The 27,538-nt window shown below is 43.5% G+C and overlaps 1 protein-coding gene across 2 annotated transcripts; it reads left to right on the forward strand.

Annotated features, from left to right (window-relative positions):
- Window positions 1–9,136: 9,136 nt before the first annotated feature.
- On the forward strand, window positions 9,137–26,972 carry EED (embryonic ectoderm development). 2 transcript variants are annotated; one of them, XM_057396759.1, is made up of 12 exons: window positions 9,138–9,300; window positions 11,971–12,123; window positions 17,408–17,500; window positions 18,403–18,468; window positions 19,682–19,807; window positions 19,922–20,003; window positions 21,532–21,623; window positions 22,550–22,683; window positions 23,958–24,063; window positions 24,789–24,947; window positions 25,374–25,447; window positions 26,641–26,972. In XM_057396759.1, exons 1-12 carry the CDS (start codon window positions 9,172–9,174, stop codon window positions 26,765–26,767), a joined length of 1,341 nt encoding a protein of 446 aa, XP_057252742.1. In that variant the 5' UTR covers window positions 9,138–9,171; the 3' UTR covers window positions 26,768–26,972. The 2 variants fall into 2 exon arrangements, with proteins under 2 accessions (XP_057252743.1, XP_057252742.1); XM_057396760.1 differs by lacking the exons at window positions 19,922–20,003; window positions 21,532–21,623 and having other exon boundaries at window positions 9,137–9,300.
- Window positions 26,973–27,538: the final 566 nt, after the last annotated feature.

Here is a 27,538-nt window from a genome sequence, read left to right on the forward strand (position 1 = left end):
TACATTTTAGGGGGCACAGAGCTTAACAACTATCCTCCATGCAGCACCTGCAATACAAGTGGTTACAGCCAATAGCGTTTGTGTGGGTCTCAATTAACATATCACTACTATGGGAAAGGCACTACAGGGGGGCTGGAGAGGAGTGAGGATTCCCCTCGCTTTTTTCTCAGCTGCCCATTTAAAAGAGTTCTTCCTTTGCCTTCCCTTTCTCAGTCTCCGAGTTTAGTTTATTTTCAGTCTTAGACTCTATGTATGGCCTCAGCTATGAACCCCACTAATAAATCTTGGTGCACATGTAGTTGTCCTCACACCCCATATGCGACAAGGGAAAGAAATTGTCTTGACAGTCCTCTTGCTTGAGCAACAACACAGACATCTATTGCAGCATCTTACAGACAAGGGTGCAGCTCCGCACCATTTAAATTAATGGGTTACATGTAATGCAGAGGAGGGAACACATGGCTGAGGCTGGAGGGAGAGTGACAGTGGAATGGCAGCTGCTTGGACTGGGACAGTGTGAAAGCATCCTCTAAGGAGGAAGAAAAGCCATTAATCCTCAAAGTTTTCCTCTGCGTAGAGGGTTATCAAGGTTACCTGAACTGGTGTGACCACAGGAACAGTTCAGGACCAGAAAGCTGCTCAGGAACAGATAGGTAGGTCCTGGTGAGCAAGGGGAAGGAACAACAGCAAAGTTGAGAGGTGACAGGACACATAGAAGCTGCTCCAGCAGTGCCTGGTGCAGACTGTTGTCCCCTCAGCACCCTGTTATGAGGTTTCACAGTTCCTTTGGAGTTTTTCCAGTACAACTACTGAAAAATTAAACTGAAACATGAGCTGAGAGTATAACCCACTTATTTAAATATAGATTAACCTTCGGTGTCAGGCCACTTTTCCCAGCAAACAAACCCTGCACCATGCAGTGAAAGAAAGCCTGAATTAGAAAGCAGAAGTATGTCTCTAAGGCATTCCTAAATCATCAGGTTTTGCTGCAGCTAATCATTGCACTGATGTTTTAGCAGTGAGTAGCTTCTGAAGATGATGCCAACACAGTCATCACGGCTCTGTGTGTTTCAGTGGAAAATATTTGGGGCTAAGCATTGTGTGTGGTTCTTACAGAAGAAAAATATTTAAGGGGAAGTGTATTTTCATGGTAAATTGCATAGAAAAATGAGGGTGGAGCATGGAAAGAGAGGCAAAAGTTACAAAGAGAAAAAGGCAAAAGCCACGTTTTGCAAAAATTAGTTCAATTATCTGTATATTTTTGCATTAGCTGCCCCTCTGGTGAGCACTGCTTACAATGTGGTGTAAGGCCTGAGGCTGTACTAATTTCCCCATGGAGCGGCTGTGTAACAGGGCTGTTCATCTGAGGGGATGCCCTGGTGCTGAGGAGAGAGCCAGGCACAAGTAGGCTGCTCTAGAGGTCATAGACTCATAGAACAGAATCATAGAATAGTTAGGGTTGGAAAGGACGTTAAGATCATCCAGTTCCAACCCCCCTGCTGTGGGCAGGGACACCTCACACTAAACCATGTCACCCAAGGCTTCGTCCAGCCTGGCCTTGAACACTGCCAGGGATGGAGCATTCAGAGCCTCCCTGGGCAACCCATTCCAGTGCCTCCCCACCCTTACAGGAAAGAATTTCTTCCTTATATCCAATCTGAACTTTCCCTGTTTAAGTTTGAACCCATTACCCCTTGTCCTATCACTACAGTCCCTAATGAAGAGTCCCTCCCCAGCATCCCTATAGCCCCCCTTCAGATACTGGAAGGCTTCTGTGAGGTCTCCAAGCAGCCTTCTCTTCTCCAGGCTGAACAGCCCCAACTTCCTCAGCCTACCTTCACACAGGAGGTGGTCCAGTCCCTTGATCATGCTCATGGCCTCCTCTGGACTTGTTCCAGCAGTTCCATGTCCTTTTTATGTTGAGGACACCAGAACTGCACACAATGCTCCAGGTGAGGTCTCACAAGAGCAGAGTAGAGGGGCAGGATCACCACCTTTGACCTGCTGGTCACGCTCCTCTTGATGCAGCCCAGGATACGCTTGGCTTTCTGGGCTGTGAGCGCACACTGCCTGCTCATGTTCATTTTCTCATTGACCAACACCCCCAAGTCCTTCTCTGCAGGGCTGCTCTGAATCTCTTCTCTGCCCAACCTGTAGCTGTGCCTGGGATTGCTCCGACCCAGCTGTAGGACCTTGCACTTGGCATGGTTAAACTTCATGAGGTTGGCATCAGCCCACCTCACAAGTGTGTTAAGGTCCCTCTGGATGGCATTCCTTCCCTCCAGGGTATCAACCGAACCACACAGCTTGGTGTCATCGGCAAACTTGCTGAGGGCGCACTCAATCCCACTGTCCATGTCAGCGACAAAGATGTTGAACAAGACCGGTCCCAACACCGATCCCTGAGGGACACCGCTTGTTACGGGTCTCCAGCCAGCCATTGAGCCATTGACCACAACTCTTTGCGTGCGGCCATCCAGCCAGTTCTTTATCCACCGAGTGGTCCATCCATCAAATTGATGTCTCTCCAATTTAGAGACAAGGATGTCGTGTGGGACAGTGTCAAGCGCTTTGCACAAGTCCAAGTAGATGACATCAACTGCTCTACCCCTGTCCATCAGTTCTGTAGCCCCATCATAGAAGGCCACCCAATTGGTCAGGCAGGATTTCCCCTGGCTTCCCTGGATGGTCCTGACTCCATGCTTCTTTCCCAAGCTGAATACAAATTCTTACAGGGTTCTTTGGGAGGACATGGAGAAAATCCTAGGGAATTATCTGCACAGACTGCTGTTCACTGTACAGGCAGGGCAAGTGAAACAGTTTGTCTCAATGTTAGTTTCTTATAGTGGCCTTGCAGATCCTTTCATGACATGGTGACCATGACATTTCAAGATAGATTTAGTACTTCACTATTCCTCCTTCTGAGATGGCCAAAAGGATGGATGTCACCCAGTCCATAGCATTTAGCACATTTTTAACTGCTGCTGCTACTACTCTGCCACAGCAGCAGTGGAATTCCGCTGATGATTGAGGTTATGCTGTTATCTGAGAGCCCCCGTAGGGCTGCAGATCCCCCCTATTTCTTCCATAAACTGGGGTGTAAAGTCCCTTTGTAAATACGCTTCAGACACTATAAATGTGCCTGGTTCAGGGACAGCTGTTTCACACACAGAACAAACTATTCTGGAAGAAAGGTCACTTTAAACTAGACTAAAGGCTCTGTTCACATGAGCTTTGGGTCCATGAGGATTTATTTGGTGACGATATTGGCTTAAGTAATTTTGGCTTGTTTCCTCCCACTTCCCTCTCTTCCCACCAATTGTTCATGTGCCACTCCCTGGACTGCACCAGCAGAACTGTTTGTGTAGCTACATCGTGAACAAACAAGGGAACTGATCTAATGCAACTAAGCAAAATGAAGAAGTATTGTTTGTTTTCCCAGATTCTGTGTGATTCATTACCCAGATATATCAATCACTCCTTGGTGGAGACCAGGACAGGTTTAAGCAGAAGTTAGATGCATGTGGCAGGGTGGGACTGCCTGAGCATCACTGCTGCTGACCATGAAACCACAGAGTGAGTTTAGGATTTATGGATGGTAACTGCATGTTGTTGCCTTTCTGCCATCTTGGCAACAAAGTTGTTAGAGTAGGATAGACAGACCGACACCTCAGGGCATAGAATCATGTCACAGAATGGTCTGGGTTGGAAGGGACCTTAAAGATCACCTAGTTTCAACCCTCTGCCACAGGCAGGGCTACCTTCCACTAGAGCAGGTTGCTCCAAGCCCTGTCCAATCTGGCCTTGAACACTGCTGGGGATGGGGCAGCCACAGCTTCTCTGGGCACCCTGTGCCAGCGCCACAGCACCCTCAGAGGGAAGAGCTTCTGCCTAAGATCTTTTCTCAATTTCCCCTCTGTCAGGTTAAAGCCATTCCCCTTGTTCTGTCCCTACAGGCCCTTGTCCAAAGCCCCTCTCCAGGTTTTCTGCAGCCCCTTTAGGCACTGGAGCTACTCTAAGGTCTCCCCTTAAGGAGCCTTCTCTTTTCCTTCTTTTTTCTGGAGTTGCTCCAGCCCTTGCAGCATCTCCGTGGCCTCCTCTGGACGTGTTCCAACAGCTCCAAGTCCCTCTTATGCTGTTGCCCCAGAGCTGGATCAGGACTTCAGGGGGGTCTCCCCAGCAAGCAGCAGAGGGGGAGAATCCCCTCCATCAACCTGCTGCTCGCACTATGGGGGTGCAGCGCATCACAAAGGGGAGGTTTCTGGGCTCAAGCGCACATAGATTGTTCATGTTTACTCCCAAATCCTTCTCCTGAGGGCTGCTCTCAATCCAGTCTCTGTAGTTGTGCTTGGGATTGCCCCAGTCAAACTCTTTCACCCCTGAAGACAAACCACAAAAGTAAGTGGCACACAGGGAGGCTTCAGGAGTGTGCTGAAATGTGGCTAATCACCACCATCAGGATGAGCACCAGCCTTTCTTTGCACCAGTTCCGGTGGTCATCAGAGAGTTTGCAGAAGTCTGGTCTTGTTACAGAGAAAAGTTCAAATTACTTTGTGCTGGATCAGTTTTCTTCTGTATTAGGGAGCTGAACTGCCTCGTTGGTAGCCTTTTGGAAAGCAGAGCCCATGAAGAACAGTGGTGGAAACAGAACTAGGACCATGGAGAAGGTTTGGAAAGGAGCGTGGGTGAGATATCTTCTCTTCAGTAGTGCTGTGTCCTTACATCAACTCAGTTGTCTCATCTGATTCAGATACTCTTTTCATTTCCATGCAGGTTGTTAGTGCCAGCAGATGGATAAAATATATGACATTTATCCACATCATCTGGAACTTCTGCAGTAAGATTTAAATGCGTGAGCCATTCCTTTCTTTCAGAACATGAGTCAGCTGAAGGCTTGACCTATCAATCTTTCTCAAGCGAGAGGGGAAAAAAAGCCTGCAGCCTTTTCTGGCTGTTGCATTCTCATTATGCAAAAGGGATGCTCCAGGTTTCTGTGTTTATGCTTTTTCATTGGTTTCTAAATTTTCATGAGGCAAAAAGTGCAGCGTTAGCTGCCTTACCAACTCAACTGGTGCTCAGAGAGCCCAGCTGTGTTTTCAGAGTCTTAACACCAGTAAAACAGCCTCTGTAATTGCAGATTAACTGGCAGGGCTCTCAACAATGCACAGAGCAGAACAGAACCCACCCTAGTTGCCATGGCTGTGTTTTCCCATTCAGCTAATAGAATTTAAGAAATTACTTTTTCCAGTTAATTCAGAGTTCTGACCTATACACAGAGAAAAAACTAGTTTCTATATAACATGAAGAAGCACTTTTTACACAGCAGATGCCAGTATCAGGTAATTTAGGGGCAGGGTTATCTCTGTACACAGGCAAAATAACTCCTACCTAGGGCAGCAGAACATCAGGGCAGCAAAAAGGCCAGAGCCACACTGAAAATGCTGCAGCTCTAAGAAGTCAGACTTGTAGCTGCTCCACTGAGCAATGGGAGAGGTTTGAGGGCAATATGTACTGCCCGAGGAGAAGACCTCTCCAGCCTTTACCATGCTGCCTGCAGCAGTGGGAACAAGATGTTTAGTTTTTCAGGGCTCTGCTCCTTGTTCTGTCTGCCTATTAGCTCTCTAGTTCAAGTATCCTCCTTTATCGGCCCCTTCATCTTTAGGATGGCAAAATCCAGCGTTACCTACACCACTGAGAAACCCTGAGCTAACTCTAAGTCTCTTTAAACCACCTCTAGTTCCTATATTTGTCTTATGTTCTCTTGGAGAAAAAAGTACTGGGTTATGTGGACCAGCTGACTGCCAGAACCATCACCAGAAGGATGCAAGAGGGTGGAGGTCCTGTTTTATATAGAATCCCTGTGGCATATTGAGAAATAAAAATGCCAGGGGAGATTGTCTTGTTAGACCTGTTACCAACAAGAAAGAACTGGTCAAAGATGTGAAAGTGTAGTCTTGGCTGCAGCAAACACAAGACTGTAGAATTGAAAATCTTGAGAGAAATGGGTAAAAGATGCAGTAGAATTACAACTCTGGGCTTCAGAGAAGCAGATTTTGGCTTACTTGGGGATCTTCTTGACAGGATCCAATGGGATACTGCCCTGAAGGTCAGTGGGACTCAGGGCAACAGGTTGATCCTCAAGGAGAATCTCCTGTAAGAAAAAGAGTAGTCTGTTCTGATGTGCAGAAAATCAAGCAAGTGTGGCAGGAGGCCAGTATGGATGTACAAGGGACTCCCAGCTGAGCTCCAACACGAAAAGGAAGTGTACAGCAAGTAGAAGCACAGATGGGCTGCCCAGGAGGAATACAGACATTGCTCGAGCATGCAGGGCTGGTGTTAGGAAAGCCAAAGCTCAGCTGGAGTTGAAACCAGACAGGGAGGTGAAGGTTAAGAGAAAAGGCTTCTACAGGTACAGCTGCAGCTAAAGGAAGGCTGAGGAAAATAACGTGCCCGCTGCTCCACGGAGCAGATGACACAGTGACAAAGGACATGGGAAAGGCTGAGGTACTCAGTAGTCTCTTTGCCACGGTTTTCACTGATACAGTCTGCCCTTAGGCCTCCCGGTTCCCCAACCTAGTAGCAGTGTGCAGGACTGAAGCAGTACCCAGCAGAGCAGTTAGGAAGCACTGAAGCCAAAGGGACATGCACAAGTCCACAATGCCAGATGGGACGCAATTGGATGGAGGAAGTGGCCAAGCCCACTTTCCCTCATCTTTGAAAGGTTATGGTGATCTGAGGAGGCAAGTGATGACTGGAGATGATTAAAGATTACACCTGTCTTCAAGGAGGACAAGGAGAAAGATCCAGGTAATGTCTGCCTAACCTTAGGCCCTGGGAAGGTGATGGAGCAAATCCTCCTGGAACTCATGTCCAAGCACATGAAGACAGGTAATTGCCAGCATGCATTTACCAGGTCAAACTGATGGTTTGATCATAGCAGCCTTCCAGTATCTAAAGGGGGCCTACAAGGATGCCGGAGAAGGACTCTTTGTCAGGGACTGTAGTGACAGGACAAGGGGTGATGGGTTTAAACTAAAACAGGCTGAGTTCAGGTTAGATATAAAGAAGAAGTTCTTTACTGTGAGGGTGATGAGGCGCTGACACAGGGTGCCCAAAGAAGTAGTAAATGCTCCATCCCTGGCAATGTTCAAGGCCAGGTTGGACAGAGCCTTGGCCAACATGGTCCGGTGTGAGGTGTCCCTGCCCATGGCAGGGGGCTGGAATTAGATGATCTTAAGATCCTTTCTAACCCAAACATTCTGTGATTCTATGATTGTCATCAGGCGAAGGAAGTCCTCTAGCATCCAGAAGATGGGAGAAGGCATACACCAATCTGGGCCTGGGAAGTTGGTGATGGACACAGAACTGGTTGATGCTGGGTGCGCGCATGAAGCCCAGGCTAGCTGAGGCTTTTGCTTTCTGTCTGTTCTGGATGAGCCAGTGAAACATGGTGGATGCGGATGTGTCTCTGGCCATCTGGAGGGTGTGAGCTGGCAGCTGCAGAATGGAGGGGAGCTGTCTTCAGTAGCTCAAGGGCACCAGTGGGGAGAAGTTAGGAGCTCTCACCACTGAAAACATGGTGCCTGCCCTTCCTTCAGCACAGTCTAATGTAATCAGCCTAAAAACATCCTGTCCAGCTTCAAAAACAAGCCTGTGTAATTCCCCGCAAACATTCATATCACAACCTCGATCTTGCAGCAGACCCAGGCAGAGCTTTTATTAATTGTAAGCTACAACCTTTTGCTACATATTATGCAATGCTTCACTGGAGCCTTCAGTTCTGCAGAGAAAGAAAAAGGACTTTTTATTGCTAAAACCACTACAATACAGGCACCATTATAAGTGTATCTCTTCCCCTTTATCTCAGCAGCTTATGCGAGATTAAATTTTACATACAGGGCATGGTTCTCTCTGCCACTGCCCTCAAAGCTATTGCTTTTTAGGGCTGGAATGACTCCCGAGGGGAGGAAAGGCTTGTTTCTGCCCCGAAGAGCAGATAAGGCACTGTGCCTGTGGGCAGATTACTCTTCTCCTTTGGTAGTTTCTTTAATAGTCATAATTATGACGAATTTAGGACCTGTGGGTTCTGAAATAAGTAAATAAAACCCTGGCAACTGCAGTTATTTCATTTAGAACTGTAGTAGGAACTTGCCAGGGAGTACAGGAGCAGGGCAGAGGCTTCTCCAGAAACACCATTTTCACAGACTCACACAGAACCGTTAGGGTTGGAAGGGTTGAACTGTAGGAGATCCTATAGTCCAAACCCCTTCCAAGGCAGGGGCAGCCAGAGCAGGTTACACAGGAATGTGTCCCGGTGGGGTTTGAATGTCCTCAGAGAGGGAGACTCCACAACCCCCTGGGCGGCCTGTTCCATTGCTCTACCACCCTCAACATAAAGTTCTTCCTCACATTGAGGTGAAACTTGTGGTTTGCTCCTTGTGCTGTCACTGGGCACCACTGAAGAATCTGGCACCATCCTAGCACCAACCTTTGAGGTATTTATATGCATTACTGAGATCCCCTCTTAGTCTCCTGTTCTCCAGACTAAATAGACCTAGCTCCCCCAATCTCTCCTCCTAAGAGAGATGCACCAGACCCATGATCATCCTTGTGGCCTCTGCTGGACCCTCTCCAGTACCTTCTTGTCTTTCTTGTATGGAGAAGCCCAGAATCGGGCACAGCACTCCCGATGTGGCCTTACCAGGATAAGAGTTGAGGGGAAGCATCACCTCTCTTGCCCTCTGGCCACACTCCTCCTGAAGCAGACTAAAGGACTTCTGTAGAGCAAGAGAGAGCAAAACTGAGACCGCTTTAGACATGAAAAACAGAACTCGACACCGTGCGAATATGGCTTGAGGGACCGTTAGCACCTGTAACGATGGGGACTGCTTGTTTCTACCTCAGCCGCCGCTGACTCGCTACAAACAGCGATATAAAGTGCCATTAAGTTCCTATGCAGTTAAAACCGGGTTAATTTAACTCTCGGGCCCGCTTCGTCCCCTCAGCTAGCGGCCCCTGAGGCGCCGCGGCGGGAAACGCGCTTTTTCAGCAGTGTGGCAGCTCTCCATTGCCCTGCTAGCTAACCGGGCGCGGGGTTGCTTTACGGCAAGGCTTTTCCGACCTCCCCGTCCGCGCTTTGCGGCTGCGTGGCAGGGCCGGGGGGCGGGGAAGATGTCTGAGCGGGGAGAAGCCCCGGCGGCGGTGGCAGCGGCGGGAGCGGGGGGTGAGATGCCGGCCAAGAAGCAGAAGCTGAGCAGCGACGAGAACAGTAACCCCGGGGACCTGTCCGGCGACGAGAACGTGAGGCCGGGGCGGGGGACAGGCGGATGGGGCGCGGAGGAGGGGCGCTGAGGCGGGAGCGGGGCCTCGCTGCCGGGGGCGGGCGGGAACGCTGAGGCGAGGAGTGTGTGTGGGGGGGGCCGGCCCGGGGGGAGCCGCTGTGAGGGGAGCGGCGGGAGCGGCCGCTTCGGGTGTCCTGAGGGACCCGGCAGACCCTGCCCGGGTCTCGCATCCCGGGTGGGAGACGGGAGAAGGGAGAGAAGAGAGGGGGGTGTCAGCCCGTCCGCCCCGTCTCTGTGTCCACCCCGTCTCGGTGCCTGCCCCTGAAAGAGACGGGCCGCTGTAGGGAGAGAGGGAGGCCCCGGTGGGAGAGGGACCCGTGTGAGTCTTGGAGGAGAGACGCTCACTTTGCCTCCACGTGGGTGAGGGAGAATTTGAGGCCCGAACTCCAAGCGTGCTCTGTCTCCAAGTCTCTTTCAAGATGCCAGATTTGCAAACCGGCAAGGTTTTATGTCTGTCCGGAAGTTTTATTTGTGTGTGTGTTCACCGTCACGTTGCAGCATAAGTTGATCTGTGGGCCTGAGGAGTAGGGTCGTGCTCGAGCTTCTGTCAGCAGAAAGCTGCATCAGGGCATGAGGAGGGTAATCTCTAAGTTTGGCTAAAATCTAGTGTGGGAACAAAGGTAACGTGATTGATACAGAATTTTATACTTGAACGATAACGCAAGGTATCTAGCAGTCACTTTATGTAGCTACTGGAGTGGGGGTGATGTTTGTGTGTTAGCTTCATGCAGTGTGGGTTTATTCCTTTATTCAGAATGTGAAGGATCTGGACCACATCCCTGATGTCCTGTGGAAGTGCTGCTTGTGAGGTGACGGGCAGGTTCAAGGTGTTCTGCACCACTGCTCTGCGGCATTTCTGTATTATGTGTAGTTCGGTGACAGGCATTCCGGTTTGCTTTGGTGCCTGTGTTAGGCTGTCAGTGACCACGGATGGGGGCTGTCTGGTTGTTGAAAGTGTGACCTGTATCAGTGGTTAAAGGATTTCCTTTTCAAGGCTTGTTACTGGATTCCACTGCTCCTGAAAGACAGCAATTCTATTTAGGAGTTGGCAGAATAGTGTTGATTTGGAGAGGGGGTCTGTTTTGTTCCACAGGTTTCCTGGGTGCAAGTTTGTGGTTATGTTGTAGTTGTATTGTAGCAGGTACCTGCTGTTCTTCTATTGACAATATCTGACTAGTCCAGGGAAAACTTCAGTCTTGTGAAGCATTACAACTCTGGCTAGCAAGTGCTCTTGGGAGACGAGGATTTGGCAAGCTCTGACATTGTTTTAGAGTACAGGAGAAGAAACTGGAAAATGTAAAACTTGTTCAACTCGGTTACATGTGTTAGGAGAGGGTTTGCTCTTTTAGGAGTGCAAAGTGAAGGGAATGACTCCACGTCTGGGTAGTTTGCTTACAGGCTTGTGTGTTGTATTGCCTCCTTTTTCTCCCCTCAGTGTCCTGATTTTCAGAGTTGTTGGTCAAACAAAGACCAGTGCACATTTACTTGCTTCTGTTGATATGATATGAAACTAGGACACAGAATAAATGTTTGATGGGATTTGGTGTATCAATGTTTAGAGCTGACCTTATTCCATATTCCTAGTGGAGTTCCTAATGCAGCTTCATGCTTAACCTCCAGTGACAGGCTGTTGTCTGCCTCTGCCTACCTCAGTTCAGATCCAGAAATTCCAAAGCCTTGGGATGAGTTGTTCCCCTTCCACTGCTCTGATGGGAATTGAACAGACTGCATTGCCAGGATATAAATAAAGGTTGATTTTTAGATTTTTAAGTATATTTAAGATGAAGGTAATCCTATGGAAGCGCAGGGTTGCCAGTTACATTGCAGGTGAAGCTGAAGTGTGCTGTGGTGAGCAATGCAAGGAACAGAAATGTCCTTTTGAGAAGTGACCTGCAGTCACACTATGTGTGAAACTGAAGTTTCTGTGAATTATCTAAAGCTGATCTAAAACTGCTCACCAGCTGGCTGGCTTGTTTTGCTCACCCCCTTCTTCCATCCTTACCTTAGGTCTGACTGCTGATGGTTGGAGGCCAGTTGGATTAGCTACCTGGTCAGGTAGCCAGCTAACTTAATTTTTGGCTTTGTGGTTTGGTTTTTTACCTTAGCTTTTAGTTGAAGCAAGTATCTGTAGGAAAGAGTAGGAGGGAGAGGTGGGACTTCCTCTTCTAGTGGCAGTGCTGACTTACTGCAGAACTGCTGTGCCTGATGCTGCTTGGGGTGTACAGAAGTCTTAGGTTAGATTCTTGGTATGGCAAAGCATAATGTTTTTACACAACCAACCTCTTCCTTCAGTACTCATTCCATGAACGTCAAAGCTGTTTTTTAGTGGCCATTTCAGCATTTTCTTAAGCGCAACTACCAGTATTCTGATGAAACGTCACTAGATCACAGTTCACATCTCTCCCTCTGGGATTAGTCCTCATGTGACTTATGTTCTGTTTCTAGGGAGGAATGCTATGATGTTAGTAATAGATTTAAATATGTGAACCTAAATAACATCAAGTCCTAGAAGATCTGTTCCTACAGAGGAGAAGAGGAAGTGGAAAGGCCAAGTGCTGCAAAATGAGTTGAATTTATACAGCAGTTAATGAAACCTTTATTACATTTTATATAATTTGAATATTTTCAGGATGATGCTGTTAGTATTGAAAGTGGTACTAACACCGAACGCCCCGATACACCAACAAACACTCCTAATGCACCCGGAAGGAAAAGCTGGGGGAAAGGAAAATGGAAGTCTAAGAAGTGCAAATATTCCTTCAAATGTGTAAATAGCCTGAAGGTAGGTATGTGTAAGCTTCCTACCATCCCTACCAGTATGGGAATGCTGGCAGTAATGCTAGTGTTGACTGTGAGACAGTGCCAAGATAGGTATTTTTGAGTATCTGTATACAACTTTGCTCATTTGAAGAAAATACCTTTCTTATTTGGCATAGCTGAAGTTTGGGAAAAAAAGGATACTGAGAAATAGGAAACAGCAGATAGTGCTGCTATTAACCCAGTTTCTGCACAGGTTTGCAAAGTTCTGTGTGATCTAATGAGGTATTTCACTGAAGATGTAGTTGCTTAAGATAAAAACCTGAATAAAGAAATTCAAATAAAACCAAACCTGTGACAGCTTGATGCAAAGCACCTACAGATTTTTCTACCTGTTGAAATGTATTTAAAACAACCCAACAATCTGGGAGTAGAATTTTCCTCACACTTACCAGGTGGTTTCTGTCCTTCGGCAATTGTCATATAGTGCAATTTGATTAATTTATCATGAGTGTTGTGATTGTGCTTGCACCTCATCTAGGTCATATTTATCTTCCCACCTAATACCTGATGCTATAAAGGGATGTAGATTCACTGTCTTTACTCCCTGCTCTTGTATTTTAGGGTAGCATTGTTCTCTTCTGCACTAGTAACAGACTGTGGTGGATTGAATGGATTTTCTCTTTGATTCTTTTACACTGTCAGGATGTTGTTTTTACATTCCCAGGCCTTGTGTGGGATATTTATGTGGCAAAAGATGTAAATATGCCGTCTGACTTGAGTTTTACAAGATCTCTAAATAAAGGAAAGATTGTGTCTGGAACAAGATGGGAGTTCAGTTAAATTTTATATTTAGCTAACCAGAGGATGTGTGCAGCTCCAGAGTGGATACTTTATGCAGAATTGCTTTAAGAGGGTTTTGCTGTTCCCCTCCAGTTGATTGTTGAGCTGTGCCTGAACTTTGGCTTCAGGTTGCCTGGACGAAATGCTGGGGTAGCTGAGTGGGAGGGGATGAGAGCTTTGGAGCATGGAAACCTCCTAAATGAGATTTGTCACTGCAGAAATTGGGATATGAAGTTACGCTGACAAAAGTTTCTGGGAAACAAGTTGATCTTAATGTATTTTTTTGAAGTAGAAAAGTTATCTGGAGCCCTTTCAGGGTGTAGGAGGACAGAAGTTCTTTCGTTTTCACCTAAGTAGGCAGCTGCTCCTGTGACTGCATGAATCGCCCTCACAGATAATGCTTTTTGTGGGTGGCTTCAAGTCATACTTCAAACACAGTCAGGGGCCTTTCAGCACCCAAACATTCAACAAGTTCTGCCTTTTGCTGAGCCTATTCGTTTTCTGTCTGCAGACCAAACATCCCAAAGCAGTTAGGACTTTTCAAGTACCTTCTGGGGAAACAGAACATTCCCTCACCCCAGCTTCCACCCAGACCCCACTATAGGGTGACCCAAAAGAATGCCCTGTGAAGTTAAGCAATCCCCGACTTGTGTGGATTTGGATCCGGGCCTGGGAACAGATTCTTGTGCAAGTGGAATCAAGCTGTGAGGGAATAAATATAGTGTTTCAGCTAAGTGGGGTAGTTTCTTTTCTGTGTTTCTCTTTGAGCTGAAATTAATGCTCATAATAATAAATGTGCATGTTAATACAAAGCCTAGGTAGAGCCAAATTGGGTAACTCCTTTTTACTTCATGTTTGAGGAAGCCTCAGTTCTTTTCTTTTTTCCTTTTTGTTGCTTACTAATTTTGCAGGTACTGTGAAGATAAACTCTAAGGATTGAATGTTGTGTATGGGGTCAGAAGGACTCTTCGGATATTGCATCATATATCCCATAGTTTCTATCTCTTTGAGCTATGCTGTAAAGTGCATGTACTGAAATTAATGAAGAGTCAACATTATTTAAAGACATGGAAATCAATTTTAATATTAAAATTCTTTAGGGATATATAAATTATGTGTTTTTCCACTTTTCTACTCTTGTTTTTCCCCTCTTATGTTGCTTTTACTTTTTTTTTTTTTTCCCTTGGGGAAACAAAGAAATATGGCCATTACCATCTGCTTTGAATGTTAAATGGTTATGATTCAGCTTGAAAAACTCAGTGCTTGCTAAATACGCTTTTTAAACACTACTGTGCAAGTTATTTTGGGTGAAATTTAAGCATCAGGAAAACAAGAATATAACTTGGAAAATGACAGGAAATAAAAAGCTGCCTGTGTTTCTTTGCTTTTTGCAGCATAAAGTTCCTGTAAGGTATATTGAGAAATCTTTGCTGTCTGTGGGCTGAATGGAAATGTAGTTTATAAATGAGCATATGCAGCCAAGAGTTGCACATCGTTACATACATCCATAGATGTTTTGGTCGTAGATCTTTCACCGAAGAGCTGTGTCTATTCGGCTTTGATGTATTCCCTTTATAGCATTGCAGCTACCTTCCCTGTGCTCTTGCTTAGGCTGTGCCTCAGTGGTTGTCAGCAGCCTGGTGTTGTCTCTTCAGCTTCTACTCACTGTCCCCTGAGCTGGGAGTCAGTAACCAACCACATGCAAGACTTTAGCTTGTTGATATGTAAAGGAGAGGGAACTAAACCCACTGCCAGTAATGGCTTGTTACCACTTCTGGGAACTGAAAATGCATGGTCACTTGGTTCCCCACTGGCAGTATGGGTGACAGTGTATAAAATGTGTTTGTTTAGTTACAGGTGATAATTTTTTGTGTTGGCATAATATTTACTTGACTTGCCTTCAGTCTAAAAACAGGTCTTATTTTCTGGCTGAGTTGGCATTGGGGTGAGGAAAGACAGAACTGACCATTTATTATTTATTTGGTTTTGTGACAATTGTAAGTCTATTTTCTCCTCTGCCTTCTTTTTCTGTGGTATCAAGAACCTGAGTACTTCGGCTATTGTGCCCTTTATTCATACCAGGGTCAAGATGGCATTGCACAATTCTGCTTTTGAACCAGCATCTGGGTCACTCTTCTGTCTGTACAAACCAGTGGTCGGATCTGTGTGACATACTTGGCAGATCAGGGTGGCCATAATGTGCAGTACCTAAAAGTGCAATGTTTGAAAACCTGCTTCAATGTTTAGCACCTGGGACAAGAATTAGAGCAGATGAGTGTTATCAAAGTAGCTGTGTGCTGTCTTTGACCAGTGAGGATGATGGTAGTTTAAAGGAGGTGAGCACAACTTCTTCAGATACCCCAGTGACCCTGCACGAGCCTCTGCCTGACTCCTTCGGCCATTAAACACCAAAAAACCCTTGGAGATATATGGTCAAGCTTCTGGAGGTTGTAGCACTGGATGTGAGGAATGTAGTGCTGAAGATGTCTTTAGACTACTTACATTTGTCTTGCAGAGTAATCTTGCCAGGGAAATAGGTTGTCTTTGAAAAAGCTTACTAAATACTTATGGCACGTACTCAAACACAGAAACAATAGAGACCTCGGTTGTATATATCTCTTATCACCCTAGTCTGGGTCCTACCTAGAAAATCACAAACTTATCACAGCTTGTGCTGGAAAAGTGTCTTATCCTGAGGGAGAAAACATCTTCCTCTTCACTCTTCCCATTTCATTAAATTTATCAGAAACGGTGCACGTGCCAGAGAACAAGGTTGTTCCAGAAAAACAAGTGCAGAACCTGCTAATACATCTCTAAAAAAGCAGTAAGAATCTGTGCCTTGCACCTGTGTTCTCTTCATGCAGCGTATCCAAAGCCCTCAGTATTCATCAGAGTGAACTTTATCACTCAGAAATTCAAAAACAATGAATTCTTAGTGGGAGATATTTTACAGTATTCTGTATTTGACCTCTCAGCTGTTCTCTTCAAGGAAAACTTAAGTACACTTAGAAAATAAGGCTAAAAAGTAAAACGTGTAACTTTATTAAACACTAAAAATCATGTGTGTGTAATTTTATGGCATACCATTTTCCTCATTTTTCATCTCTAATTAAGCTATAATGCTTTCCAGATGCTCAATACCTGCTTTTTCCTTCTGTCCTGGGGTCACTCATAAGCTTGCTACGTCTCCCTTTGCTAATATCCCATATCCCTCATCCCCTACAGCCATTAGTCTGTTCTTTCCCCATGTTCTGATAGGTAACACTTTGAGTTAAACTTTGAGCAATTCTTTTTAGCTTGTATTCAGCTTACAAAGTTGTTACCTCTCTTTGGTGTTTGCAGGACAGACTTCATTTCTGACAAATTTTCTCCCTTCTCTTTCTAGCCCTTCTGGCTATTTCTGTTCATAACAGATAATGCGTTTCTCAGTAAATAATGCTATTTTAAATTCTTCCAGACTTCCTAACTTTTCCTGAGTACTGTTGGACTCCTTCCCCATACCCCCCTTCTCAGATTCACTCTTTGGGTCTGGGCTAGGCCGGAGCTGCCAGGGCTGACATTCCTGGGGGTGTCTCCGAAGCACTGCCATTTGAAGGCTGTTGTGAGACACTTCCTTCCTGCCTGCACTGTCCCAGACAGTCCCCTGTGGGGAGGCACTTTAGTGAGCATTATTCTTACTGAAAACATCCTGTCAGGACAGGCCAAAATACTGTTATCAATTATTAACAAGCACCACCACATTCATCGCAATTCATAAACATATCTGCTGCTTTTTTCTCTATTAAACTGATGTAAGCTGTATAAAAATAAGATCTGGCATTTCTCTGGTGTTTGTGAAGGTAATCTGAAAACACTTTGTAGACGTGAACTTTGCAGCAGCATTGTGACATGCTGGAGAGAGTTCACGGTGTCTGTGACAGAGTTGCAAGACCTGTGTTGTAATAGTTAATGTAGCCCTTCTCCACCCTTACACCAGTATAAGTCTTCTTTGTCCTTATGATTTTCCTCTGTGAAGTTATAAATCTTTTGTGTGGAAGTAATTCAAACAGTATAAAATACGTATAGATGTGGCCTTAGATGCAGAGGTTGCCGTGTTGAAAATTGCAAAACAAAGTAGTAGAACTGCAAATATAGCTCGGGAATTCTGCCAGCTTCTGGCTGTAACAGCTTCTGAGACATAACAGTTTTCACCCTTTTAAAAGCTTGCTGGGGGAAGAAAGGGAGGGGGTGTCAGAATATTCCTTTAACCTCCTTTAAGACACCCAACTTAAAATGTGATGTTACAAAACTGCTCCTTTTAACTCTTCTCTATCTGAAATTATATTGAACATGAACCCAGTAGTTTGAGGAGGAAAACATCTCAGTTAAACTGTTTTACCACCACAGCTGAATTTCACGGAAGTAATAATAACATGGTGGCTCTTGTTTTATCTTTTTTGGTCTCTCATCTTACTTTACCTCTCCAGGAGGACCACGGGCAGCCTTTGTTTGGAGTCCAGTTTAACTGGCACAGTAAAGAAGGTGATCCTCTTGTTTTTGCTACTGTAGGCAGCAACAGAGTGAGTATAATTGTTTTTAACCATCAGCTCTTCCACTTGGTTCTGCTTGCATGCTTTTTTCTCCAACCAATCCCTTTGCCTGTGGTTAGTATGGATGGGGAGGATACTTCATAGAGAAGCTTTATTTCTGAGGTATGTAACATCTGGGAAAGTTGCATCCTCTGAATTGTTTCATGAAGTTGTGTGTTAGCTATTTGGGAATTAGCCTATGCAGTAAAGAAAAAAATCCTTCAAGAATATAAACATGGGATAAGGAGACAAGAGACATAAATGCATCTTCTCACTAAAATTACTTTTCACAGATGTTATTGTTTCCAGAGGGTCATATACTCTAAAATGGGATGAGAAGTGTCCGCAATGATGCCAGGCAGCTCAGTAGCTAAATTAAGGTCCTATGTGGAGTGAACTTACAGGTTTTTTCTCAACAAGGATTTATGTCATTTCAGACTTGAAAACAACTCCTGAAATGTATTCTATGCCAGTGTTATATATGAATAAGCAAGCAGCCTTTCATTTCCAGGTTTGTTTCAATTGTCAGTCACCAAAAGTGCTAAACTAAGATGGAACAAGGTATCAGTGCTTTGTTAAAAGACCAAGTCATGTTAGAGACGGCTGCAGTAGCTAATTTCAAACAGAGTTTAATCATACTTAGACAGTTCAAATCATAGATTTGCATACCTGGGAAGAACAGCTGAGAAGGCCTGGAGTGGTGCTTTATTGTGACTGCCCTCAGCATTCTTTTATCAAACCATTTCCACCTGTTGGAAACAAATGGAAGATGGATGAGATTTAAACCATAAAGGCACACTACCCGTCCCTATCAGCAGTCAGTGCACAGGTACTTTTCCTTTTGACATGCCACAAGTAAGCAGCAATCTCTCCACTTGTTTTTTTTCTTCCAGGTTACTTTATATGAGTGTCATTCCCAAGGAGAGATCCGCCTGTTGCAGTCCTACGTGGATGCTGATGTATCCTCTTAAAAAGCCACTTGTTTGCTTTCTCTTTATCAAAAATGAAGAGGCTTTGTAGGAAAAAAGCATAAAAAGGTTTGGTCTGTGATTTAATACTTTGCTCATGGGGCACATTCCGTACGTCAGGTCCAAGTGTTACATCTTTCCCACATCCTAGACTCTCCTATTAAAAACATATTAAAAACACACATTCATGGCCAGTGCTGTATTAAAATATTTGAAAACTGATTCTCCATCAGTTTCATCTTCCCAACACTAATATTTGTCTAATGTTTCACATCCACTGCTTTACAGTGGTCTCAGTTTCCCTGTCAATTGGAGCTGGGTTTAAAGCCTAAGAATTAATGTTTCGTGCTCAGAAGTGTGAATAATTTGTGTTGTTCATTTGCAGTGTACAAGCCAACAGCTTGTGAACTCAAGTCTTGATTCATTATTCCCAATCTTTGGCTGTTTTGGACAAATAGGTTGAAAAATGGTGCCAACAGAGAATTCCTTGTATGTTATGGAACAGAAGTGAAACAACTGGCATCTGTACAACAGGCAACGTTGCTTGTGTTTGCAGATATAGAAATGAATCATAGAAACACAGAATGGTTTGGGTTGGAAAGGACCTTAAGATCATCTAGTTCCAACCCTCCTGCCACAGGCAGGGACACCTCACACTAGAAAACGTTGCCCAAGGCTCTGTCCAACCTGGCCTTGAACGCTGCCAGGGATGGAGCATTTACCACTTCTTTGGGCAACCCATTCCAGTGCCTCACCACACTTACAATAAAGAAATTCCTCCTTATATGCAGTCTAAACTTCCCCTGTTTAAGTTTTAACCAATTACCCCTGTCACTACAGTCCCTAACGAATAGTCCATCCGCAGCATCCTTGTAGCCCCCCTTCAGATACTGGAAGGCTGCTATGAGGTCTCCATGCAGCCTTCTCTTCTCCAGGCTGAACAGCCACATCTTTCTCAGCCTGTCTCCATACAGGAGATGCTCCAGTCTCCTTATCATCCTCGTGGCCTCCTTTGGACTTGCTCCAACAGTTCCATGTCCCTATTGTATGTGTCTATTCCTTATTGGGTCCAGCAGAGACTCCTGAGCACTTGCATAAAATATCAACAAGTTTACTTAAAAATCACATTTAAATAAATACACAAATAAATAAATAAATAAGAATCTCCTGTTTCTTCTGTGTTCCTTAACATAAGATGTTGTAGGCAGATGAAAACTTCTATACCTGTGCGTGGACATACGACAGCAATACAAGCCATCCTCTCCTGGCTGTGGCAGGCTCCAGGGGAATTATTAGGATAATTAATCCTATTACGATGCAGTGCATAAAGGTGAGTGCTCAGAACTTGAGATACAGCTTATTTCAGTAAGGCATGAAATTTATGTCTTTATATACATACGAGCATGAGGGGAAATGATAACTTGGTCTCTGAATTCTATCCCAGCACTACGTGGGCCATGGGAATGCTATCAATGAACTGAAATTCCATCCAAGAGATCCAAATCTCCTTTTATCTGTAAGCAAAGGTGAGGAAAAAACCCCTCTTTTGTTTTTTGTATAAGTCAGGATACTTTGGATTCTGGTCTTGAAAATGGCCAAAACCTCCATAATTTTTTTTTTATGAATGGCACTGAACAAGTTTACCTTAAAAGCTGAGAGCAAATCTTGCTCTTTTATGGCTGTATATCTTGTGTGGATTAAATCCATGGCCTGCAACAAGCGTAACTCCACCTGTGGTGCAAAGGGATTGTGAACAGTGCTGCTTTTAGGAATGAAGAAATGAGCTTTGGGGTTGCACTTTACTTTCTACAAGCAGTTAAATGTTTGTCAGTTGTTGAATCCTGTTGCCATCTAGTGGGGAATTCTTAACATCGCAGGCAGCATTTGCTGGTTTTGTGGGGAAAACTTCCATTCTCCGTGGCTCTGACTTTATTTGGACTTTGTATAAAAAGCCTGTTAGTGAAGGGAGAAGTGAGATTTTGGTATGGTGCCTTACGGACTTGTTCAGAACATCTAACCAGTTGACTGTTTTGTTAAATATGGGAATACTTGATCTGCTGCAGGAGCAAGCCTTCAGGTGTGCTTGAGTTGGAAACCTTCACATAAGGGGACTTTTGACTTTAGCATATTTAGGTGATGAATCTACATGAGAATAAGAGTTGCAGCCTCTCTGATTCTTGCAGCTGTCAAGTTTGTACTGTGGGTCTGTAAAGCTGAAATTCTTGAGTTCTGTGCATTTTTTTTTAGGTTCTTTTTTTTAATCACATCTTGATATCAGCCATAGTACCATAGGTTTTAAGGTGCAACCTCTGGACTAGGTGCTATCTCTGAGAAGGCAGCAGAATACTGGGGTCTCAGAATTGCTTGGCTGAGAGATGTGTAGAAAAAGAGGAAAGCATTTGGGACTGTGTGGCCTTCCAGTTGGTGCTGCTCTAATTCAGTGCAGTGTATTTGTGGAATCCAAAGGGGAGATATGCTAGAGCTTCCCATTTCCAAATGGGAAATATAGTAGAGGTTCTTCATTAGATATTGTTAAAACTTTCTTTTAACAAGAGGATTAGTTTGATTGACTTTGGAATACATCTTGTTTCTAGAAACACTTTTTCCCATCCATGCAGGCTGTGGTTCAGAAAGAATAATATTGTAAAGGTTAACAAATGGAAAATCAAAACATCTCTGTAAGAATTGCTGGAAGGAATTCCAGCATTTTTTGATACATAAAATTGTTTCTGAGATCAGAATAAAACCATATATGTTCAAGATCAGACTCTGCTTTTTGGATGAGCTAAAGAGCCAAGTCTCTTTCTGCTAGAAGCTGTCCCCAGGGATGGGGGGGTGGTCAGATTTTCTTCACTACAGTATTACTTTTAACAGGAGTTTAGTTGTAACAGCAATTTTAGTTAATGCAGTCCTATGACTTCTACCAAGTGAAGAATTAATTGCCTTCTTGATGTTTACATAAACCCCTGTTATTGAAAGTGGTTTAAGCTGAAATATATTATTCATATGTACCTATAAAAAAAAGCAGCATGTAATTTTATTTGTTCTTTATAGATCATGCATTGAGACTGTGGAACATCCAGACAGACACGCTGGTTGCAATATTTGGAGGAGTAGAAGGGCACAGGGATGAGGTGTTAAGTGCAGTAAGTGGAAGACTGTGGGGCAGTGATTTAGATTTACAAAGGGTAGTAAGCCTACAGTATGCAACTTTTTATCCTCTTGTGCACTGGTTTGATATTATACCTACTTAAAACCCCCGGAAGTGCATAAATACTCTTTTAAGGGGATAGAGAACTTTAAATCTGAGGTGATTGCTTGATCTGGCTACCTCTCAATATACAGGACAAGGTGTTCACTTTGTATGTCTCAATAGCTGGTTCCCTCCCAGTGCAGCCTAGAAGTAAACAAAATAGAGCTCAGTGGGGCTAGAAAGAGTAAAAAGTTTTCATCATGGTCCCACTTTTGAAGTTCTTGAGGTGTTATCAAAGCAGCATCAGCAAATAAACCTTGAGAGACATTGTGGTGAAGGAAAGAAGTTACTTTAGGTGAGTTATGCTGCTTTTCAATGGCTGTGAACAGACACTGGTACTCAGCATGTACCAGCTAGAATTATTGACTTCTAATACTCTGCTCTTACGAGCTCTTTCCATTCCTGTTGTGTGACCTGAAAGGTGAGGGATGCATCTATATGGAACCTTGACACTGTATTACCCAACTGTGGTTCTAAATAGTGTCATCACCCATTCATAGCCCTGGGATTCTGTCAAAGTTGCTTCATAAACTGAAACTTGGGGAATTCACTGAGGGGGAGAATTAGGTTTAGATTCATTGTTCATCAGTGCTATTGAATATACCTCTCTTTCTTGAGAGATAGTAAATACAATTATTAAATACTGTGCTTCTTCGTAGTGAGCAGGATTACGTTATTAGTAGTTTTCTATTGGAAATAGGCAGTTTTATTGCATTCTCTACACAGAAAATGCTGCTTTGATGGAAATGATGGACTAAAATGTGAGTTGATAGAATACGGCTTAGGCTGGGGGTGCTCAAAAGTCTTTTATATACACAGGATTATGATCTTCTTGGTGAGAAAATCATGTCCTGTGGGATGGATCACTCTCTCAAACTCTGGAGAATTAATTCCAAGAGAATGATAAATGCCATCAAAGAGTCTTATGAATACAACCCAAATAAAACCAACAGGTATGTAGTCTTCATCATCTTGGGTGGCTTTGCAAAACACAAATACTGCAATAGAAACATAGAATGGTTTGGATTGGAAAGGACCTTAAGATCATCCAATTCCAATTCCAACCCCCTGCCGTGGGCAGGGACATCTCACACTAGACCATAGCGTACAAGGCTCTGTCCAACCTGGCCTTGAACACTGCCAGGGATGGAGCATTTGCCACCTTTCTGGGCACCCTGTGCCAGTGCCTCACCACCCTCACAATAAAGAACTTTAAACATCAGTGGCCCAGGTTAATTCCTACCCAAACTAGGATATCTTGGGGATAGTGAGTGATATGGGTATTGTGCTGGGTACTGAAGCTCTCTAGAATGTGTCTTATTGATGTTTGCCTCAATAGAACTTTATTCAATTAAAAGTCCTGAGCCTTTTATTTTATCTTAATTATTTCTTACCTGCTTGACTAGAAAATGTCTGGAATTATCATTCTTAGAGCTTGTATTTCATTGTGTTCCCAGATGTTAGTGGCTTTTCTTCCTCTCACCTCAAAGTTTCTAGGAGGGGATCAAATCTGTGTAATTAAGTGTAGCCAAGAGTTTTATATTGAGTAGTTTATACTGGTTATTGTATTTGTTATTTGACAAACTGTTTTACATAGTAATAACCTTAATTTTCATCATTCTCTGATCTGACCTTGGATATGAGTAAATTGTCAAGTAAGAGACATGATGGATAAATCCTCCTTTACAAAGCTCCTCAACTTCTTAATCTTAACTTCCAGTTATAAACCACTGAGAGAACTGAAGAGTCTAAACCACACTGAACATGTTCAGCAGTGAGACTAGCTGTGAAAATACTCTGGCTTTTTTTGGTAATGTTACCAAATATTAAATGATGCCTTTGTAGTGTATTCTTATTTTTAATAGTGTGGATTTCTATTTGACAATTTAGGTGGTGCAGAAGCAGCATCAAGTAAAGTGAGCTTTAGTTCCTGAAATATTTGGCAACAGGAGCTGTATTCAGCACCAGAAGGAGTGTTTTTGCGCAGCTCTGTCTCTGCACAGTCTTGTACATGGGAAACCAGTTATTTCATCAGGAAAGAGGATGAAAACAGGGATTGTTCTTATTATTAATAAAAAAAGAAAGCATATAGAATCTACTTTGTTATAAAACTGTTAAAAAAGACAGGATTGTCCTTTTATCATGGAGATAGGTTAAAACTGGCTGTTAAAAATGAGACTTGTGCTTTTGTGTTTCTCTGAACCTCACTTGGCAATTCTCTCCATAGGCCTTTTATTTCCCAGAAAATTCACTTTCCTGACTTTTCTACCAGAGACATACATAGAAACTATGTTGACTGTGTACGATGGCTGGGAGATCTAATTCTTTCCAAGGTAATGTTGCAGCTTTTTAAGTCACATTACTCTTATTTGCTTGTTTTGAGGATCTTAACAGAAGGGTCTTAGGTTAAATTACTCTGCTTTGTCAACTGGTTTTACATCGTGGGTTGTGTCAGCTATCAGGATGTGTGGATAAGCAGCTTGTACTTAAGAAGTAAAATTGCTACTACAGCTGTACCCCTGCTAAAAGTACAAGGGTATCAGCTAACCAGAATCTGCATGGAACCTATATAGGTACTAATGAGGGATCCTGCAGCTAGAGGGAGAAATTAGGGTTCCCATGAGGGACTAACTTTGATTAATGTATTGAGTTTATTAGTAACATTGGCTTCCAGATATTAAACTAGGTGGTCCAACTGCCTTGTTGTCAGAAATTGGAGCATGCATGGTCAAAGGGATTGGGTAGAAGAGCTTCAAACCAAGGTTAATTCAAACACACATGACAGTGTGTTTGAGCACATCTGGTTGACACCATCTGAAGGAGGGGAGGGAGGGCTCCTTCATTCCTATTGTCTGGCAAAGCTGGGAGCAGGCTCCTGGTGATGGGCAGTGATTTCTGTTGGTGGTGTGGCTGTGATAAAGGGGACATTTTCACTTGTTCTTTTTTTAATGTCATTGGGGAAGCTGTGAAATGAAATATTTGGTTATAGTTATAATCAGACTGAATGTGCTGTATAAATTATATAGGTGATATTTTTTTTCTCCATTGTTTTCCTCAGTCTTGTGAAAATGCCATTGTGTGCTGGAAACCTGGCAAAATGGAAGATGATATAGATAAAATCAAGCCCAGTGAGTCAAATGTGACCATACTTGGAAGATTTGATTACAGCCAGTGTGATATATGGTACATGAGGTTTTCAATGGATTTCTGGCAAAAGGTATGTGTCGGCTTTGACTTTGCTGCATTTGAAGTGCCTAGCTTTTCATGTTTATGGGCATGGGAAAATGTTCATGTGAGGTTTTGGAAGCAGATTGGCTGCTGTGGAATTGGAGGAGCTCCAGGGTTTTCAATCTGGGTTCTTCCTGGTGAAAAAGCTTCACTGAATTTCACTGATTTTCCACCAAATTTCACTGATTTTCCAGCAAAGGGATGTTCACTGTTGCCTTCCTCCCCCATCTGCAGAGATGGATAATAAAATGGAAGAAAGAAGGCAAATCGTATAGCCCTTCTCACCCCTCCAACAACCTCATGAAGTCATTCATATCCAAACACTCACAGTTTAGCAGCTCTAGAGCCTTTATAAAATTCTTTATTCTTTGAGGTACTATCTTAAAACTTCTGTATCCTTTGCTTTCTTTTAAAGATGCTTGCTCTGGGCAATCAGGTTGGCAAACTTTATGTGTGGGATTTAGAAATAGAGGATCCTCATAAAGCCAAGTGAGTACTTCCTTTTTTATTTCATCTTTCTTAAGACAGGGAGTTGGGGCTTTTCCCTTTTTCCTTTACTGGTAACTACAGAAATTCTTCAACAGAACTTGTAACTTCCCATTTGAACTACCAGGAAAATAAACAGCCCCTGAAGGTTAACATTTATCATTTTATACTCATATATTGTCTGTGGTACAGTGGGGCCAAGAGACCCCAGTCAAATCCTGCTGGATACCACATGTAGATATAGTAGAAGACAATTTGTTTCTCAAAGAGCTTGCATACTAATTAGGTGGATAACTTAACAAAGTGATTAAGAGAAGAGGCACTGGTTGGGTGTAGCACATCACAAAGGAGGAATATGTGAAAGGACTGGAGTAATGAGAGTGCAAAGGTATCTGAGCACAACATAGCTTTCCAGTTCCTCACCTGTGTGGCCAGGCACTTTTACAACAGGTCTATGTATATATATATATATATATATATACATATATATTTATATAGATATGATTTTTTTTTATTTAAAATTAAAATTTTAATTAAATTAAATTTTTAATTTCATAGAATGCTTTAGGTTGGAAAGGACCTTAATATCATGCTGTTCCAAACACCCTGCCGTGGGCAGGGACGCCTCACACTAGACCATGAATAATCACGTTAGATCATATATAAAAATAGAGGTGCAAAAGAACCCCAGACACAGAAACCATTATGTCTATAAAATGCATATATACTATGTATATAAATGATATATGCATTATTTATGTATATACTATATACCAAATTATATATATAGTTGTGGTTTTATATATATAATCTATAGAAATGTGTGTGTCTGTGTCTAGACATACATATATATATATGAAGTTCCTGAAAATGCTGCAGTCTTTAATCACCCAATTACATACAATATTTTATCCTTAACCAACTGGGAAAGAACATTGATTCTGAAGCCCTAAATAACATGATGAAACAACCTGTCAGTCAGTGCTTCAGTACGAAATGGCTGTGGGTGAACAGGAAATTACTGCGTTCCCAAGTCCACATTTAGAACACAGAATACACCATGAAGGGCATAATCCTGTTCCCCTCAGTTCCTCCTAGCTCACAAAAGGAGGAGGTTGGAGAATGAGCACTCTGTGTAAGTGTAGCACCGAGTACAGATTTAACATTGCAGCTGAATGATTTTCTTTTACTTCTAGGTGTACGACTCTTACTCATCCAAAATGTGTCGCTGCCATTCGACAAACCAGTTTTAGCAGGGACAGCAGTATCCTCATAGCGGTGTGTGACGATGCCAGTATCTGGCGCTGGGACAGGCTAAGATAAATGTACTTTTTCTTAACTCAAAGTAGAAAATCTATTTTCAAATTCTAATATAGTCAGTTAAGTCACTTAGTGCAGTAGGTGCGTTTAGTGTAGACTTCCTCGGAGGTTCGGCGGGCTGGAGCTGACCTTAGTGATGTTTACATTGCGTGTATTGTCCTGCTTGGAATTGCTGCTTTTAATAAAAAGAAGTATTTTTGTAAAGTTTTCTGAATTGTCCATTTTAATTATTTCCCACAGTCAGTTTTCATTTCCAGCCTGTGAAGGTGCCTTGCATACAGCATACAGAAATATATGGCAACTTGCTAGAAATCTGGGGGTTGTGCATGTGCTTGTGGCTGTATTTGGGCCTTTTTGACTGGAAACCTAATAAGTTGTTGAATATTAGCCAGGAACCATGCAAAAAGAATACTACACTTAGGAATATAGTATAAAGATATGTTATATTGCTGCTAAAAATATTTTGAACTCATTCTTCAAACGAATTGTACATTTAAATGAGTCTTAAGAGTCATGGTTTGGGTGAAAGGGACCTTAAAGCTCATCCAGTTCCAACCCCTGCCACGGGCAGGGACACCTTCCACTAGAGCAGCTTGCTCCAAGCCCCTGTGTCCAACCTGGCCTTGAACACTGCCAGGGATGGGGCACCTCAGCTTCTCTGGGCACCCTGTGCCAGCGCCTCAGCACCCTCACAGGGAAGAGCTTCTGCCTAAGAGCTCATCTCAGTCTCCCCTCTGTCAGTTTAAAGCCATTCCCCTTACCCTGTCCCTACAG

Source organism: Pezoporus wallicus, unplaced genomic scaffold (assembly GCF_028554395.1).
Source record: "Pezoporus wallicus isolate ANWC-B61680 ecotype Strahan unplaced genomic scaffold, APGP_CSIRO_Pwel_v1 contig_13458, whole genome shotgun sequence".
NCBI lineage: Eukaryota > Metazoa > Chordata > Aves > Psittaciformes > Psittacidae > Pezoporus > Pezoporus wallicus.

Excerpts from the sequence above, each read along its gene's own strand:
- EED (XM_057396759.1), top strand. The coding sequence starts at position 9,172 with ATGTCTGAGCGGGGAGAAGCCCCGGCGGCGGTGGCAGCGGCGGGAGCG. Across the intron at positions 17,501-18,402 it reads CTACTGTAGGCAGCAACAGA|GTTACTTTATATGAGTGTCA; the intron begins GTGAGTATAATT and ends TTTTTCTTCCAG. Across the intron at positions 22,684-23,957 it reads AACCCAAATAAAACCAACAG|GCCTTTTATTTCCCAGAAAA; the intron begins GTATGTAGTCTT and ends TTCTCTCCATAG.